General features: G+C 35.5%; 1 protein-coding gene across 45 annotated transcripts in view; it reads right to left on the bottom strand.

The window, feature by feature from the left end:
* Window positions 1-16997, bottom strand: part of LOC119614011 (microtubule-actin cross-linking factor 1) — a 144513-nt gene that overhangs the window by 4559 nt on the left and 122957 nt on the right. For 12 of the 45 annotated variants that reach the window (XR_005232297.1, XM_037970225.1, XM_037970232.1 and 9 more), the window contains 13 exons: window positions 16290-16436; window positions 8750-16230; window positions 8570-8581; window positions 7985-8210; window positions 5916-7875; window positions 5682-5850; window positions 5439-5498; window positions 4730-4774; window positions 4280-4354; window positions 3609-3783; window positions 3419-3536; window positions 3100-3329; window positions 2911-3028 (listed from right to left, as the gene is read on the bottom strand). Coding sequence is in view for 43 of the 45 variants with exons in the window: in XM_037970225.1 (XP_037826153.1) it covers window positions 2911-3028; window positions 3100-3329; window positions 3419-3536; window positions 3609-3783; window positions 4280-4354; window positions 4730-4774; window positions 5439-5498; window positions 5682-5850; window positions 5916-7875; window positions 7985-8210; window positions 8570-8581; window positions 8750-16230; window positions 16290-16436 (10816 nt within the window). In the remaining 2 variants the exon portion in view is untranslated. Of the gene's footprint in view, window positions 1-734; window positions 896-2910; window positions 3029-3099; window positions 3330-3418; window positions 3537-3608; window positions 3784-4279; window positions 4355-4729; window positions 4775-5438; window positions 5499-5681; window positions 5851-5915; window positions 7876-7984; window positions 8211-8569; window positions 8582-8749; window positions 16231-16289; window positions 16437-16997 lie in introns of all 45 variants that reach the window. The other 33 variants (XM_037970339.1, XM_037970358.1, XM_037970324.1 and 30 more) reach the window with 12 other exon arrangements.

Here is a 16997-nt window from a genome sequence, read left to right as displayed (position 1 = left end):
TTGTTTTTAAGAAATTATAAAGAGTGATTGACAAATTTTGCACAAAACCGGTAGAATGATCATTTAAAAAACACATTTAATCAAATAATTTGAAAAAAATCTTAACTGTTTTTTTATTTACGATTTAACAATAATAACTTTTTATTGGTATTTTAATGTTGATCATAATTAAAATCGTGATCTTAAAGAAGTGCCCTATTTGATAAATTAAAAAAGCGTAAATATTCATATATTGATTGCCGCATGAATAGTGCGAAAAATAGCTATACATATCCATGTAATAAAAAAATCATAAAAAATTAAACACATAACATGCTTTACATTAACAAATTGAAACAAAACAAAAATAGTGTGAAAAGCATTATTAAAACTAATTTATTTTGCTTGCAGGTGACATATTTCTTTTCTTTTCCTTTTTGGGATACGGTGACTGGGAACTTACCTTTACAATTACGATTTAATTGTTCTATTCATAACGAACATGTCTATGCTAACTAACGAGCTGATAACTTTTTCTTTGTATATCATTTCCATAAGGGAAATATTTCATCTTGCTTGAGGTACATTATGAATAGAGGAGTAAGTTGTTTATTAAAGAAATATAAATATATTTTTTTGACACACTGAGAAAAAGGTAGCATTCTGTTTGGGGTGGTTATTGATGTTATATGATGATGTTTAAAATGAATGTTTTTTAAGTGTTTAGTCGATGATTTTGATTCGTAACTATTTACCTTAATAATAGGACCTTGAGAGCTCATATAGGGCGGCAAGTTGTTACCATTTGAAGTAGCATTTGGTATTGAACGTCTAGGCGTAAAGGCAGCCATGCTTTGTGATACACCGTCAGCCAATATAAATTGTTCACGCAATTCAATATTAGTACGTCCCTTAGCTGAGCATTTCATTCAATTCAATTCAATCACAATATCAAATAGATATTCGTTTTATCATTTTATATTCATTTGCAATTTCGAGCAGTTCATATCATATAACCCCAAGTTACATAAAAGGGTAGATTACAACATTGATAACAACAACAATAAAATTCATTCAGGATTTTTATGATTCATTGATTGATATGATTTTAAAAGCAACAACAGCATTAAAGCATTGAGTGTAACAACATTTAGCCATACAGATACAGATAGATATTCGATAAGTTCATTTGTTGCATTTAAGATTTATTGAATTCGTTCGTTTGCAAATAAAAATAATATTGCATATTTTCGAACATAAATTTTTATTTGAAGAACATTCAACATTATTTTTTTTTCAATTGCAGTGTTGATACGAGATTTTTTTTGTTTATATTTAAAAAAAGAACACAAAAAGAAGAAAAAAAAAAAAGCCAAAAAATAAATAAATTAAAAACGTTAAAAAATAAATTATACATAAAAACTAATTAAGATTAATAAAGCGTTTATAATGTAAGGTGAGAGTTAAGGCATTGTCAAATACATATAAATTATGTTGAAATAAAATGAAGCAGTTTTATTTTGTTTTTAGCTTAAAATCCAAAATAATCATATTAGACAACGTATTATGTATCCATGTCATTATTTCAGACTGTTCAGGAGTAATATTTGATTCAAGAAATAGGTTTATGTATATGTTGGTTAAATGCTAAGACGATTTGAATATAATTTACGCGACTAGCTCAAAAAATATGTTCATTTTCATCGTATAGAAAATAAGTAGAACGACGATTGTATGTATAAATAATTATGCTACGTTATAGTTTGAATTTAATACCATAAAACCTTTTCGAAATATTACATTTCATTTTAGAATTTTCTTTTAATTTTTTACTATAAAAAAATTACTTTTGCCAATTAACCTTTAAACATTTTTGGATATTTTACTACAAATATGCGGACATGTAAGATTATAAAATATTTGTATGTTGGTATACGAAAATAAACATAAAAAAGAAGCATGCATAAGATGAAACATAAATTATAAAGTAAATTTGATGAAGAAATTTGAGATACAAGAACAAATACATAAAAGCGTTTATTACATAAAACAAAAGATAACAATCTGTATTCCTTGAAGTTTTCTTGAATGTTTAAGTTGCCTTTAAATTTCTAATAGTTATTATTAGTTCTAGCTTGACTAATGAATTATTAAACCCAATAAAAAGTATTTATCCAATAACTGTTAATTTATATTGTTATTGATTTTTAGTATTTTTTGTGTTTATTTTGTTTTGTAAGATCACAATTTTATTATTTTTTTTTATTATTGTCAAAGATGTTTGTTTGTTAAATGACCATTTCCGTTTTGCATTAAATATATAAAAGACTTGTTACACTATTGAACTGTAATATAAATGATATGGTAAATAGATGATGGTGAGATATGGATGTTTCAATGGGTATCAGACTTGCACCCGATTTCAAAGTTCTGTTAATTTAAATTTAAAAAAGTCAACAGCATTTGTTTTATTTTTGTTTATATTTCTATCAGAACTTTGAAACAGGGATCTAATGTAGTAATGGTGATGAAAAAACGTTAATAGAAGACATTAATTTATCCATCTACATTGAGAAATGATTGAAATAATTAATTAAACAATAATATTTACATGGTGAAAAATTGTCCATTTAAAAATTTTCAATTTTACTTTATGTATGTTTCAGTTTATTTTTGATTTAATTAATTATTTCAAGTTTTAATATTAAACACAGATTTCAATTATATTAAAAAATGATTAAGTGTATGTGTCCATATATTAACTACTGCGTATAAAAAATGAATTAAATTGGATTAATGAATGATGTTTTTTGTATAGTTTCTAACTATGAAACCAAATAAATACTAATGATTTCGTAATGTTTCACCACTAAAACAATGATTTCAATATGCAGAAGAAAATATGTTCAACAAAAGCAGCATATAACTTACCGCGACAAGGATCATTCTTTTGGAGGAATTCATCTAGGGCGACCCAGCCGCCACCAACACGCACCATTACAGTACTACGTAAAATACGGACAAGGCGTAATTTTTGTGAATCACCAAACTATAGTATAGCAAATTTAAATATAATGTTAAAGATGAATTCGTATAAAACTAAGGGAATTATGGACTTACCCTATATTTGCCTTCACCGACTTGGAAAACACGGAATTTCTGGCGACAAGTACAAAGCATAACCAAACGTTTGACTTCATCATGAATCTTATCTGAATCGGTTTGAGGTTTGCGTTCCTGCCAGTCGGGTCTGAGAGCAGCAATAAATTCTTGCCAATCAATCAAACCTTCACCATTGCGATCGAACAGATCAGCAACAGCTCCCATTTCCATGCGTGAAGTATCGAATTCTAAAATGAAATTACGAATTTGTAGCATATTTTAAACAAATATTCACACGATTGTGCGTTTGTTGGATTTGAAAGTTTAAAAAACTTACTGGTATTCAAAATGCCATCAATGAATTCGGCTCTTGGAATTAAACCATTGTTGTCCTTATCCATTTTACGGAACAAATCAGTTAAGCGTGATTTCTTGTGATTCATGTATTTCAAGAACTATAAATAAATAATACAGATAGATAGTTAATATTGCTTCAATTAACATTCAAATTTACAATTTTAACTTACTCTCTTTCTCCAGTCATCCCAGCTAAAGTTGCGAACACGTTCCAAATCCTTCAAATACATAAGATGATCATTCAAACGACGTTGACGCTCCCATGATAACATCCAAACATGGCGCCATTTGTCCCACAACAATTTCGCTCTTGGCGAACGGAATTCCAGTTCAGGTCCCACAGAGCTAAGGTAATGAATTTCATACATTAGGTTTAGATATTGTATTTTTAAAATAATGTCCATACATTTAATAACGTATGTGTATTGTATGTATAGAATAATTTTGGCCAAATTTTACAATGCAAAAACATACATTACATAAAAGACAAAACATACAAAAAAAAAATACATATGTAAATACAAGTAGGTACATGTATGTATATTAGAGTGTTCCCTTCTATAAAAGATTGTAAAAAACAGTCAAACAAGGCACATTAATGAGATGAATAAATATTTAGTTCATTCAGTTACTATGATTGATTATGGTCATGAATTTCAATTCATAGTAACTGAAGTTAAAGCTTTTTTATTTATGCAGCACAAAACAACACAAATCATTTGGCTGAAATTTCTAGAGATTTGCAAAAGAAAGCATAGACAAGGGGACACTCTAAATTATGTACATACTTATGTATAAAGGATACGAAAATGATAAAACATTATAAGCGACATGCACTTACCTAGGTGAGAAGCGTGGACCATAATGAGGCAAACGATCTCTATCGGGAGTATCACGACTTGGAGTCATACGACTACTGTATATGTTTAAACAAACGATAGACAGTAGTGTCAGTTAAATGTTGATTGTCGAGCAACAAAATAATGAATGCAGAGAAAATGTTGACAAAACAAAAGCATACAAAACATAGAAGAAAAAACAAATGAAATAAAGTAACAAACAAAACAAACAAAAAAGCGAAAAATACATAAATAAATAAATAAAAAAATTAACATTAAACTAAAGAAAAATTTAGTATGTATTTAAATAAAGCAAGATACACAAAAACAAAAGAATATGGTTTTATTTACTCAATATTTGCGAAATGTTCAAAATGAATTGAATTTCGATTTAATTGAGTGATAACATGCGAAATTGAATTAGTTTCCTTTTTTAAGAGTTTGAAAATTACCTTGATTTGCGGGTATTAAGGCCTTGATCACGAGATCCCTTGAAGCTGTGGAATAAAATAATAAAAACTAATTAATATCTGAATGTAATGCAAATATGTATATGTATGGTGGATTTATTATGAGTTATTGTTTGTCATTTTGCAGCTGGAGAAAGAAAAAAGCATATGAATTAAGCAAATTAATGGGTATTTTTTAATAATGGTTTAATTGGTACTAGTAGACGATTTAGTTTTCTAATGGATTTGTAAATTAAACATTTCAAAATCAGTTATTAGTTTTCTAATGGATTTGTAAATTAAATACTTCAAAATCAGTTATTAGTTTTCTAATGGATTTGTAAATTAAATATTTCAAAATCAGTTATTAGAAAATTATGTTGGTATGTTTGTTTTCAAGTATTTTCTATTTAGGTATATTTGTAATGATTATTCGTTTGCTGGTTAAATTTGTCGATTCGAAAGAGTAATAAAAATGATTCTCGATGTGTTAAGTTGGAATAAAGAAAATTTCGGAATTATACTTCTGTTTTCTTATTTTGTCATTTTCATGCTCATTAATGTTTTGTTTGTGAATGTGGTTTTCTGTTATGAAAATTAATGTATTAATGGTTGGCATTTAATTGAAGTTGTAAAAAACGGGAACAAAAACAAGTTTAATTGAAGAAGCTTTTATGAGTGTGTTTAGTTTGAATTTTAAACAAAAACGAACCTTTGTCGTCTTAAGGTACCATCGGGTGATTGTTCACGAATATCATGACTTGAGCCACGACTGTAGTGAAATGATTATCGAATCAGATTGGGGTGTTTAAAAAAAAATAAATTAAATAAAAAATAAATTAAATAAAAAAATAAAATTAAAAATAAATAAATAAAAAATAAAGAAAGAAAGGAAATAAAAAAATCAAAGCTGTAGGGGAGAAACAAGAGTTTAAATGATTCGATTTAAACTTACGCAGGGGTCTTTCTGGTCATTTTGCGCGCACCAGGTGGTAGTTGTTTAGGTTTGCAGGCACGATCAACTTCAGTTTGACGTCTAGCAGTATTCTCCATAAATTCTTTGTGATCTTCAATAAGCTTCTCAAGTGGTGGAATTTCATCCGGCAATGATTCACGCTCCAAGTCTGAATAAATAACAAAAATTAATATTTTCCATTTAAGATAAAATACCTTTTTCTAGAAAACTTACTAAGCAATGTCGCTTCAAGACCACTTAACCAGGCTAAAAGTTCTTCAATACAGTCATCCAAGTCTTTAAGAGATTGTAAGTGTTGCTCCAATTTAGCTTCACGGTTGATGGCCCACTGTTTGACTTCTTCCCAACGTTCTTCAATAATACTTAACCAATTCTTAATGATTGGTATAGCATCTGGATAGGCCTTGACTATAATTTCTTCAGCAAACTCGAAAGTTTCGACCTTCTGCTTTTCACGGGTGCGTAAATCGGTCATGAAATCCATGTGCATATCCATCATTTCTCGAGAAACCTTTTCATCATCGGGTGCATTCTTGGCATAGCGTAATTTTTGCTCAGCATGATCTAACCAGTCGAAGAGTGCCTGGATACTGCCATTTAACTTCTCAGCATCTTTAAGGGCGTATTGTAAACGCTCGCCGCGTTTAGCTGCAGCACCCTTAACATCGTCCCACATAGATTGCAATTCATCTAATTGGTGGCCAACATCTGGATTATTACCAGAGCGTTCCAAGTCGCGACCAGTCTTGAGTACGCCTTGCATTTGAGCGGCACGCTTCTGCAAGTCTTGTTCGATGTGTTTGTGATGTTCACAGAGTCTTTGTACTGTTTCCAAATCTCCATGGACAGGTCCATCTTCGTTGAGGCGTTGTTTGGCTTTCTTCAACCATTCCAAAAGCTCACCGAGTGCATCGGAGAACTGACCAGATAAAAGAAGAGCCTCTTCTAATTTGCGTTGACGTTCAATGCTCTTTGACAATACGCGGGTCCATTGGTCCTTAAGTTCGCTAAGCATTTTGCCAAGCACTTGTTCGTCGCTCTTTGGAGCGCGTTCCATGAGATTCTTGCCGTTGCGCATTGTGGAGTCATATAAAGATTGTTTACTTGTCAATTGACGATGACTATCCTTGAGCCGAGCAATACATTTCTTAATCTTTTGTGGTTCTTTAGATGAGGTGGCCTCCTCAATGATTTGATCCAGAACATTCTCAGTCTCACGTAAATATTGCATCATGTTGTTCCAGGCATCATTAAATTCCCGAGCCTCTTTGTAGCCATGATCAAGAGCACGCGTACGTTCAGCTGCCTTGCTAACAATACGCTCCCAACGATGTTGAACCGATACAAGAAGATTCTTAATCAGAATAACATCTTGCTTTTGGCTGAAGTACTTCAGGTGGGTTCCCTTCTTGTCCAGCAATAGCATTGCTTCGCGGTGAGTACTGACATCCTTTTGTAAAATTTTGTGTTCTTCCATTTGTGCTTGGATTGTTTCCAAAACCCTTGATACAGGTTGAGCATTAGCCAATTGTTTTTCCGCTTGATTCAACCATTCAACAAATGCTTGCAATGTATCGTGGAATTCAGTAGCTTCCTTAAGAGCAATTTCAAGTTTAATCTTTTTGTCCGAAGCTCTTGACACAACGGCGTCCCATCGTTGTTTGAGTGTGCGTAATGTGTGCTGGAGATTACTGGAGGATACCTTCATTTGATTCTGACGTTTAATATATTCTTGACCTTGAGCTTGAATTGTTTCAACTTTGGGGCGATTTTCTTCGAGTTCATTGTACACCTCCATGAAACGTTCAAGTTGTTCGGTGGCAGTTTCTGGCAAACCTCCAACTGGTTTACTTGCTCCGATAACAGCATCAACATCACCTAACCAACCTAGAATGTCTTGCACCTCAGCAATGTAACCATGGGCCTCTCGCAAAGCCTCTTCTAACTCATGCTGACGGTCCGAGGCCTTTTGTAAAAGCATCTTCCATTCCTGGTTCAATTTACGAAGTTTTTCCTGAGTAGTGGAAGCCTCAATTGAACCCTTTTCGGATTCAATCAATTGACGTCCTGCATCATTAAGTGTATCAACTGAATTTTGATGGGCTTGAATATCATTAGCCAACACCTTTAATTTTGCTAATTCCACTTCGAGTAATTGTGGATCGCCCGGTATCTACAACAAATATATAAATTCAATTTCGGAATAAAGAAATATGTAACTGCATACACATCCATATGTATGTACATACATATAAGAAGAACATAAGTTTGTATTTACTTACCGGTTTTAATTGATCTAAAGTACCATCTGTTTTGTTAATCCAAACTAAAAGTTCATTAAGTGCATGTTGGAATTGTCCTAGATGCAACAGAGCATGTTCAAGTTGTTTTTGACGTTCAACCATTCCACGCAATAATGTCTCCCAACGGCGATTTACCACTGTCAATGGTTCACGAATTGAAGCAGCTTGTTCAGGAGAAGTTCGTTCCGTTAATTCAACAGCTTGTCTGTAAATTTATTAACATACGAATTCATTAGAATAAATATATACAGTGATATTGTTTCCGAACATCACATGCATTAATAATTGCATCTAAATAATAAATTATAAAAAAATATTCTTATATTAAGCGATATCAAAGTAACAAGAAAAGCTTTCAGGATATATATACATATTTACATACATATGTATGTATGTAGGTATGTATAATTTTTAGGTTAACATATACAAGACTCATGTACATAACCATACATGGCTGCTCAAAATTTTTAACATGCATTTCGGTTTAACGGATAATGGTAGATATACATTTCATAACAAGTAACAAATGAACACAACAAATTTTGTTTTTAACTTATTTCTTGCCTTTCTAAACCTCTGCCAATTTGGAATTTACACGATAATCAAAATATACCGTTTCGATTAACATCATAAGTAGTAGAAATAGTATAAAGTAGATGGGATCAATTTAAAAATAGTGATTAATATAATACTCTAGTGATATAGTTTATTTAATAAAAAATATATATAATTAAGAAAACTTACCTATTTAATGCCTCTACCTCAACCATGTGTGGGTCAACTTCATCCTTGAACGACTTCAATTGCTCGATTTGTTTTTTAACAGCGTCAATATCTGAACCGACTGGTCCTAAATGTGCGAACTTATCTTCAGCCTTTGCTAAGAATTTCAGAAGATTTTGTAGAGTTTCATGGAATTCCATAGCTTTTTCCATGGCATCAATGAGATTCTCTTCACGTTTGGCATACAGGGCGGTAATGTTATCCCAGGCATTATCCAAATCCTCAATATGTTTCTTAACTTCTGGTTTATCAGGTTCGCCGCACAAATTCATTAGATTGCTGCCATGGCGGCGCACTTGTTCAACTTCCGGTTTGGTTTGGTCGATTTCATGGCGAATTTCTTGCAATGCTACTTGTTGTTTTTGAATTTCTTGAGGTTGGGCTGCAGGTGGTTCTTGGGATGAGAGGGTTTCTTCGAGATCCTTCAATGTTTTCATTACACTTTGCAGTTGATTCCAGAAAGGTTCAGCAACATTAAGGATGTCGTCGAGAGAACTACCTCGTTTTTTGGTGGCCTTTTGAACATCATTCCATAAGTTGTTGAGTTTCTCCAATTTACTCTTTATATCTCGGACAGCAGGATCTGACTTATTGCCAGCCTTAGCGATAACATCACTAGCTGCGCGTTGAACCGCACTAAAGGCGTCCGTTCGTTTATCCAAGTCATCTTTAATAGCGGCATTATCCTCAATTTGTTCACGAATCTTTTGAGGTAGAGCTGATAGTGGGTCAAGTTGGTTGACTTGGTCTACAGTATTGGCCAGAGCACGCAACATTCCCTCGAGTTTGTCGGAGAATTGACTGGACTCTTGTAAAGCGTTGTCAAGTGCTTGTTGGCGTTCGCGTAATTCTAGACGTAGAGCAGCATAACGAGCATTATCCGAATCCAAAATTTCATTAATTTTAGCACTATCGTCATCGGCGACAAGGGCGCCTAAAGCTTCACCAGTTTTGTTTAATTTATCCAATAACGGTTTGTGTTCTGCAATAGATTGGAGAAGCCTTTCGTTCTTGTCCTGTTGCTGGGTTATTTGATCGGGTCGCAATGCTGGCATACTAAGACGTGATATTTGTTGTTCCATATCATCTAACCAGGTAGTTAGGCCAGCATGAGAATCAGCAAAATGTTCTGAAAGAGGCAAAGCTTGTTCTAGTACGCCTAACCTTTCACTGCATAGCTGAACAACTGTATCGACAATCTCTTTAAGATCATCAAGTTTTTCACGCAATGTGGCAGTGTTTTCGCTTTGAGGAGATTCACGTAAAACTTTCTTAGATGCGGCAGTAACATCACGCACACGTCCCTTTTGACTGGAAATGTCATCATTGACAGAACGATGTTCTTGTAACTGGGCACGAACCAATTTAGGTTCAATTGCTGGTAAATCAGCTTCACGTAAGTTTGCATCCATTTCACGGAACCATTCTAACAATTCGTCAATATCATTGGTGACCTCTTTAGCTCGTTGGTTACTGAGATGTAAACGTTCAGCTTTGCGTTGAATTTGTTCTACAATTGCGTCAAATCTACGGTTATCACGAGTAACAATGTTTTCAATAGTAGATGCTCCTTCGCCGGGAGATAGTTGACATAGTTTAGGCCCAACTAAGTTGACCGCGTCTAAAGTTGGTCGCATTTCAGCTAATTCAGCTTCTAAACGAAGAACGTCAGACTGGCGTGGTTCACTAGTAGCGAGAGCACTTTCTGCCGATTGCATCCATTCAACCAAACGATTGTGAGCTTCATGGAATTGTTGAACCAATGGCAGTGCATTTTGTGCACTCTTTAACAAATCTCCACCACGGTTTGTAAGTTCTCCATAACGACGTTGCAATGAATCCAATTTATCTTTGAGTTGTATGGCTTCATCATTGGAAATATGTTTCATGAGTTCCGCGCCGGATTCAACAGTTGACTCAACATTTGGTGCGTTATTTGCAATATTTTCGTTCAGTTCTAACAAAAGTTCCATTTGTTCCATTAATTTTTCAGCATAGACTGGTACAGAACGGAAGCGTTTTAATTCGTTTTCCATTCGTTCCATCCATGCAACTAAATCTTGATAGGTTAACACTAAATGCCTTAGACCCTTGCAAGATTCTGCCAATAAAGCACCGATATTGTCACTAGAATCTACCAATCCAGTGTAGCGATCTGTTATGGTTCGTACTTTCTCACCCAAATTGACAGCTTCATCATCGCTCACTAAATGCATCAACTGACCTGCCACATCAGCTAAATCAGTAAAGTCAGGTTTCTTGCTAAGAATTTCATCATGAAGACGGCCATGTTCGCGAATGCGTTGTTGAATCTTTTCTTCGTCAGTTGGTATTAGCTCCATTCCTTTAACGGCTCTTTCTGTGTTGTCTAACCATAATTCTAATGGACTAATCTTATCATGGAAACGTTTGGCAACTTCCATTGCTTCTTCCAGGTCTTGTTCCCGTTGTTCTGCACCATCGGTCAATGCATCGAAACGTTTCATGAGATCATGAAGTTGTTTCTCAATAGCTGCACGTTCAGATGGTTCACAGTGATTGGCTACTTCTTTACCCAACGAAGATAAAGATGACATAGAATGTTGACGATCTAAAAGCATTTTCTTAAGGAATTTTTGTTCTTGTAACTGTGCTTTGACGACCTTATAATCCGAACTTGGTGGTTTTTGGTTAGCTACCATTTCTTCGGTATCTGATAGCCATTTAGACAGACCAGCTAAAGCTTCTTTAAATTTGCCAGATTGTAGGAGGGCAACATCCAGACGTCTATCGCGTTCATTCATACGTTCTTTAAGATCGTTCCAGCGATCGTTCAACTTCTCTAAGTCCTTCTCAATTTGAGCAGTTGAGACACCACTTGCGGCAGATCGTACCAGGTCACGTCCGTTTACATTAACCTTATCAACATTTTGTGCCAAAGGTTCAAATTTGTTTTCACGGAAATTGCGGAAATCTTCCTGTTGACGACGAATTTGCTCCAGTTCGGAACCAACAGGTTTCATGCGACTGAATTCATCACTTAAATCTTTAATATCGTCCATAGTTTGAGATTCCATATCGTAAAACTCATGCAAAGAACGCAATGTGTCGTCTAAGTTTTGTGCATGATCACGAACACGATTATCCAGACGAGCAAGTGTTTTACGAAGAGTGGAAATTTGTTCGCGGGTTTGGGCAGTATCTGGTGAAAAGCCAGCATCTACTAAAGCATCAGCAGCACGCTCGCCATCTTCAATACGATCTACAATACGTTCGAGCTTATTTTGCAATTTGGAGGTGTCGTCGATTTGACCTTGCACTCGTTTAATTTCGCGTGCAGGTGGTGATAGTTTCTCAACTTCATTTTCAATTTCATTCAAATCGAGTCCTAATGTTTTTATTTGTTCATTGAATTGAGAAACTGCAGTTGCTGCAGATTGAAGTTCGCCTAAACGATCATCTAAACGACCTTGTAGTTCTGCAATGCGATCCGAAATACCATCCACATCATCAGTGAGATGTTCAGCATCTCCACCAGCAGCACGTGCTTCGGCACAGATATCTTTAGCCATGCCCTTAAGAGTTTGTAATGGTTTCTGAAGATTTGTGAGTTCTTCACGTATAGCCTTTACACGTTCCAACAGTTTAGGGTCTTTAGCTGCGCCACCCAAGGCATCATGAGCTGCAAGACGATCCTCGCATCTTCCTACTGCATGATCTAAATTGCGAAGTTCATCATTGAAGTCGCCTAAACGGCGTGAGCAGTTTTCTATTTCATGAGCTCTGGCAATAAGATCATTATTAAGACGTTCCCATCTTTCACGAATATCTTGTAGTTCGGCCTTTATTGGGTCTTTATCTACGTCACAGCTAGCCAAGAATGTTTCGCCCAAACCCTTCGTGTTCTCAAATTCTCCCGAATGTTTCCAGACTTCGCTGCGGAAAGTTTGTAGATCACGGAGACGTGTATCAAGTTTAGATTTAGAAAGAACTCCTGGATTCAGTTCGACAAGTTTGTCTTCAGCAGTACGCAACCAAGCTAAAAATACCTCGGATGTTGTTTCATATTTCTTACAATGTTCCATACAAGTTTGCAATCGAGTATGGCGTTCGACAGCTTCACGACGAAGTTTTTCCCATTGTTGTTGAATGCGTTCTAAGTCACGTTTAACAGTTCTATCTTGTTGGCGATCTGTCAGGTCTTTGCCTTTGTTAATGAGCATTATAATTTCATGTTCACGTGCCATTACTTCACGATATATCGGCTCATGAGTATCAATTTGATGTTGCAATGTAGGCTTATGAGCTGATACCAAAAGACGTTCTGCCAAATTGGAAAGTTCAGCAGAAAGCCAACCAAGAGTTTTAGAACAGTTTTCAGCAAAGTGGCGACCATCTCTAAGGGTTGCTTCAGTTTCAGCTTTCTTTGTATCAAGTTTCTTTTGTAGGGCTTGATATTGTTTCTCAAGGGCAGCAACTCGGGAGTTAACGTCAGCTCTCGATGCTGGATCACCTAGTATATTGCAAAGAGCAGCTGCTGATTGTTCTGCATCGGCGAGCAATGGTCGTTGACCTTCTAATTGGCGTTCCAAATTTTCTATTTTCCTTAAATTCTCTTGATGATCACCATCAGTTGGTAAGCCGTCTAAATTATCACTAATTTGTTGTAATGCCTCTCGAAGCCTATTAACTGCAGCATCAAATTCTTTACTACTGTCAGCAGCACCTCCCAAACTGTTTGCACGTTCATCCAAGCGTCCGACCAGATCTTCCCATTTATAATTTACATCTTTCAGTTTTTTATCAACAGCGGCAGCATCTGGTGAATCACTTTCCAAATGATCAAGGACATCGTGACCAATTTCTTGGAAGTGCTTCAATTGTGGTTGTTGAGTACGGAATTCTTCTCGCAAAACTTGAACTTGTTGAACTTGACTTTGAACCATGCGGGGGTCGGACGAAATGGGACCAAGAACCGTTAGCATACGTTCCTTGCTGTCTAACCAGTTCTTTAAATTATTGTGTGTGTCTAAGAAATCACGCAATTTTTCTGAAAAGTTGATACGATTTTTGCAAATGTCACTCAATTGCTTCCACTTCTCTACAATGCTATCGTTTTCAATGCGTAACTGATCAGCACCAGGAACCTCTGATTTGCGGCGTAGAATGTCTTTAATTTGAGTTTTTGTTGTGTCCAAAAGACTTTGCTTCTCGTACATATCTTCAAGAATTTTACGAGCTTGTTTAATGCAACGATCGGCTTCGTCCTTATTCGAAACAGATTCTTTTGGCAACTGGCGTTGAATACGATCCAAGAAGCTAGCAAGATTTTTAAGATTATCATATTGTTTTCTTACTTCTTCGCTCATGTTGTCTAATTCGTTTTGACGATCATTTATACGCACTCCTATTAGACCGTAACGGTTATTAATTTCGCTCAATTGTTGTTGTACCGGAGAAAGTTCGGAGAGTTGGAAGCCATCTTGAGAGGATCTGCGGCTACCAAATCCACTGGAACCAGTTGATAGTGGCGACAGAATACCTCCCTTTGTGGGGCTAGGGCTACGAGCATCTCCGGACATGCGACGCAAGGGACTCACTCGTTTTATAGGACTAAATGTTGACCGTTTGCGACCTGGACTTTCAGGACGAATTAGAGCATCGTATTGCGCACCAATATCATTAATTTTGTCAATTGTAGAGGCGTACTCGCGGTAATCCTTGTTGATCGGTTTTAACTCCTCATGCTGTTGACGAATTTTATCCAAATCCACAGCTACAGGGCTCAGACCGCTAATACGAGTTTCCATACTCGCCAACCATGAAAGTACTTGATCCTTAAGACCCTCATATGCTACTTGGTGTTCAGCTTTTTGTTTTGACAATTTTGCCTTCTCTTCGATAGTAATGTTAATGTTACGCCATTGAGATTCAAGCGCCTTAATTCTATCGCGTAAAGTGCTGGTGTCTGTTACATCTCGAATGCTAATTAGATCTTTTCCGTTACGCACACAATCCTCATAAGAGGGTGTAAGATCTTCTTTACGATGCAAGAGTTCCTGCATACGACGAGCAGATTCTTCGGCAGAAATTAAACTGGTGTCACGACCATCAAGTGCATCTTGTAAAGTACCAATTTCTTGTTCCATGCTAGTAATTTCGTCCAAATATTGGCACAAACGATTATAGACATCATCGAGGAAGTCGCCACGTTTAACAACCTTATCGTACAGCTTTTCAAATTTAGAAGTGACATCATTGAGATTTGTCTCCACTTTTTTAGCAATGCGAGCATTAGATGCCGTATTCATCAAATGTTTAGCGGATGATTGAACGCTGTCTATACTGACTTGATGTGACTGCATATCAGCAAGAAGAGCCTTGTGCTCACGAATTTGTTCCTGTAGACGTTCTTTGATAAGCGAGGCAGGTCTCAACTGAAGTTTGTATTTATCCTCTGCTTGGTTAACCCAGCCTCCCAAATTATCAAGAGCTTCTTGGACGCCTTGAGATTGTACCAAGGTTTTATCTAACATCTTGCAGTGTTCGCCCAAAGTATCAAGAAGACTCTGATACTTGTCTTTGAGTTCAGCGATCGGAATTTCCAGCTGGTTGATTTCCATTGGGCTTAGTTGGCCTCCTAAGGTGTGTAATAAGCTATCCAATGCTTGTTGAGCATTGTCGACAAGGCGGCCATTCGACAAGAGTTCGTTGTGCAAGCCCTTGGCTTCATTCATTTGTTCTTGCACAGATTTTGGATCTCCAGCTATGGGCTCTGCAATTAAGCGAGATACGCGTGGCTGTGTGCTTCTTAACCATTCACTTGCTTTGTCTAAAGCATCTTGATATTCACGTTGTCGTCCACCAAGACCGGAAATACGATCCTGAAGTGCATTGACACGATTCATTAGATCTTTATATTGAGCAGAAACTAATGATACTTCTTGACGTATCGGGCTTTCGGCACTCGATAACGGCTCCACATGGGGCAAACGTTCGGGCAGAGATGTTCTAAAATCATTTAGAATTGCTAAGAATTCCTTGCTTTCATCGACAAACTTCTGAGCAGCCATTGTAATAAAACGTAAATCAGCTTGATGACCTATCACATCACTTACGAACTCTCGCACTGTTTCTGCTTGAGATGAAAGACGGGTAAGATCAGACAAGGCGCGTTCTTTATCCTCTAATGTGCGACGAGCTGACTGTAGCCAGTCAGAGAATATGTCTAATTCACTTCGTAACTTATTAAGTTCATCACGTCCAGCTTCCAATCGACGTAACAAGCGAACTGTGCGATCATTAACACGGTCAACGCGTGAACGTAATTCACGACCTGCATTTTCTAAAGTTGTTACTTCGGGTGCAGATAGGACATCACCGCCAGTCAATACAATTTGACGAATTTGCTCTAAGCATGTTGCCACTGGTCGTTGTTGTGTTTCGATCTCATCCTTGATTTGCTAAATAAGGAAAAATACATTATTAATATTATGAAAAATAATTCTAACTGATCTTTTACCTTAAGAGCATTAATTTGGTTGCGAAGTTCATCAATATTTTCTCGAGGTCCTCCCACAGTTGCAATTTTATGCTCGACACTATTGACCCACTTGAGTAATTCATTAACATTTTCTTCGCACATGTTGAATTTCTCAAATACTGCTTGCTATGGAATTAACATTGATAAAAAGAGAGAAAACAAACGAATATTAGCACGTTTCTTATTATTATTTTAGGAATGTTTTCATAAAATGTTATATATTTAAATTGTGTTGGGAGGATATGGTTGAAAGAATCTTTATCCCCCAAAATAGCCTAGAAATACAAACTGATTTTAAATTTCAGAGTATGTATATAATAAACACAAAATATATATTTAAAAATTCAATAACCAAAGCAAAGCTTAGCTTAACAGTTTTGCCCAAAACTATAACTTAATTTAAAGCTTAGCAGAGAATATTCATATAACAGCAATATTTTGCACTCTGTCTTAAGAAGAAAATTAAACCATACACATACATAGAACATATATAAAAGCATTAGATCAAACTACTAACAATTAATTAGCGTTATTCTATTTTTACTACCATAAGGCAATTACTACGAGTAAACTACTATGGTTAAAACACCAATCTACCAAATATAACAAAATAAGTATGTAGTTAAACAAAATTAGAATTTTATGTATAAGTTAGAAAAGCTTAGTTAAATTTGTTAGAAATTAATA

Source organism: Lucilia sericata, unplaced genomic scaffold, assembly GCF_015586225.1.
Source record: "Lucilia sericata isolate MDLA Ls3-8-SP2 unplaced genomic scaffold, ASM1558622v1 Contig000042F_arrow, whole genome shotgun sequence".
NCBI classification, from domain to species: Eukaryota; Metazoa; Arthropoda; class Insecta; order Diptera; family Calliphoridae; genus Lucilia; species Lucilia sericata.
This window is presented reverse-complemented; position numbering and strand designations above follow the sequence as displayed.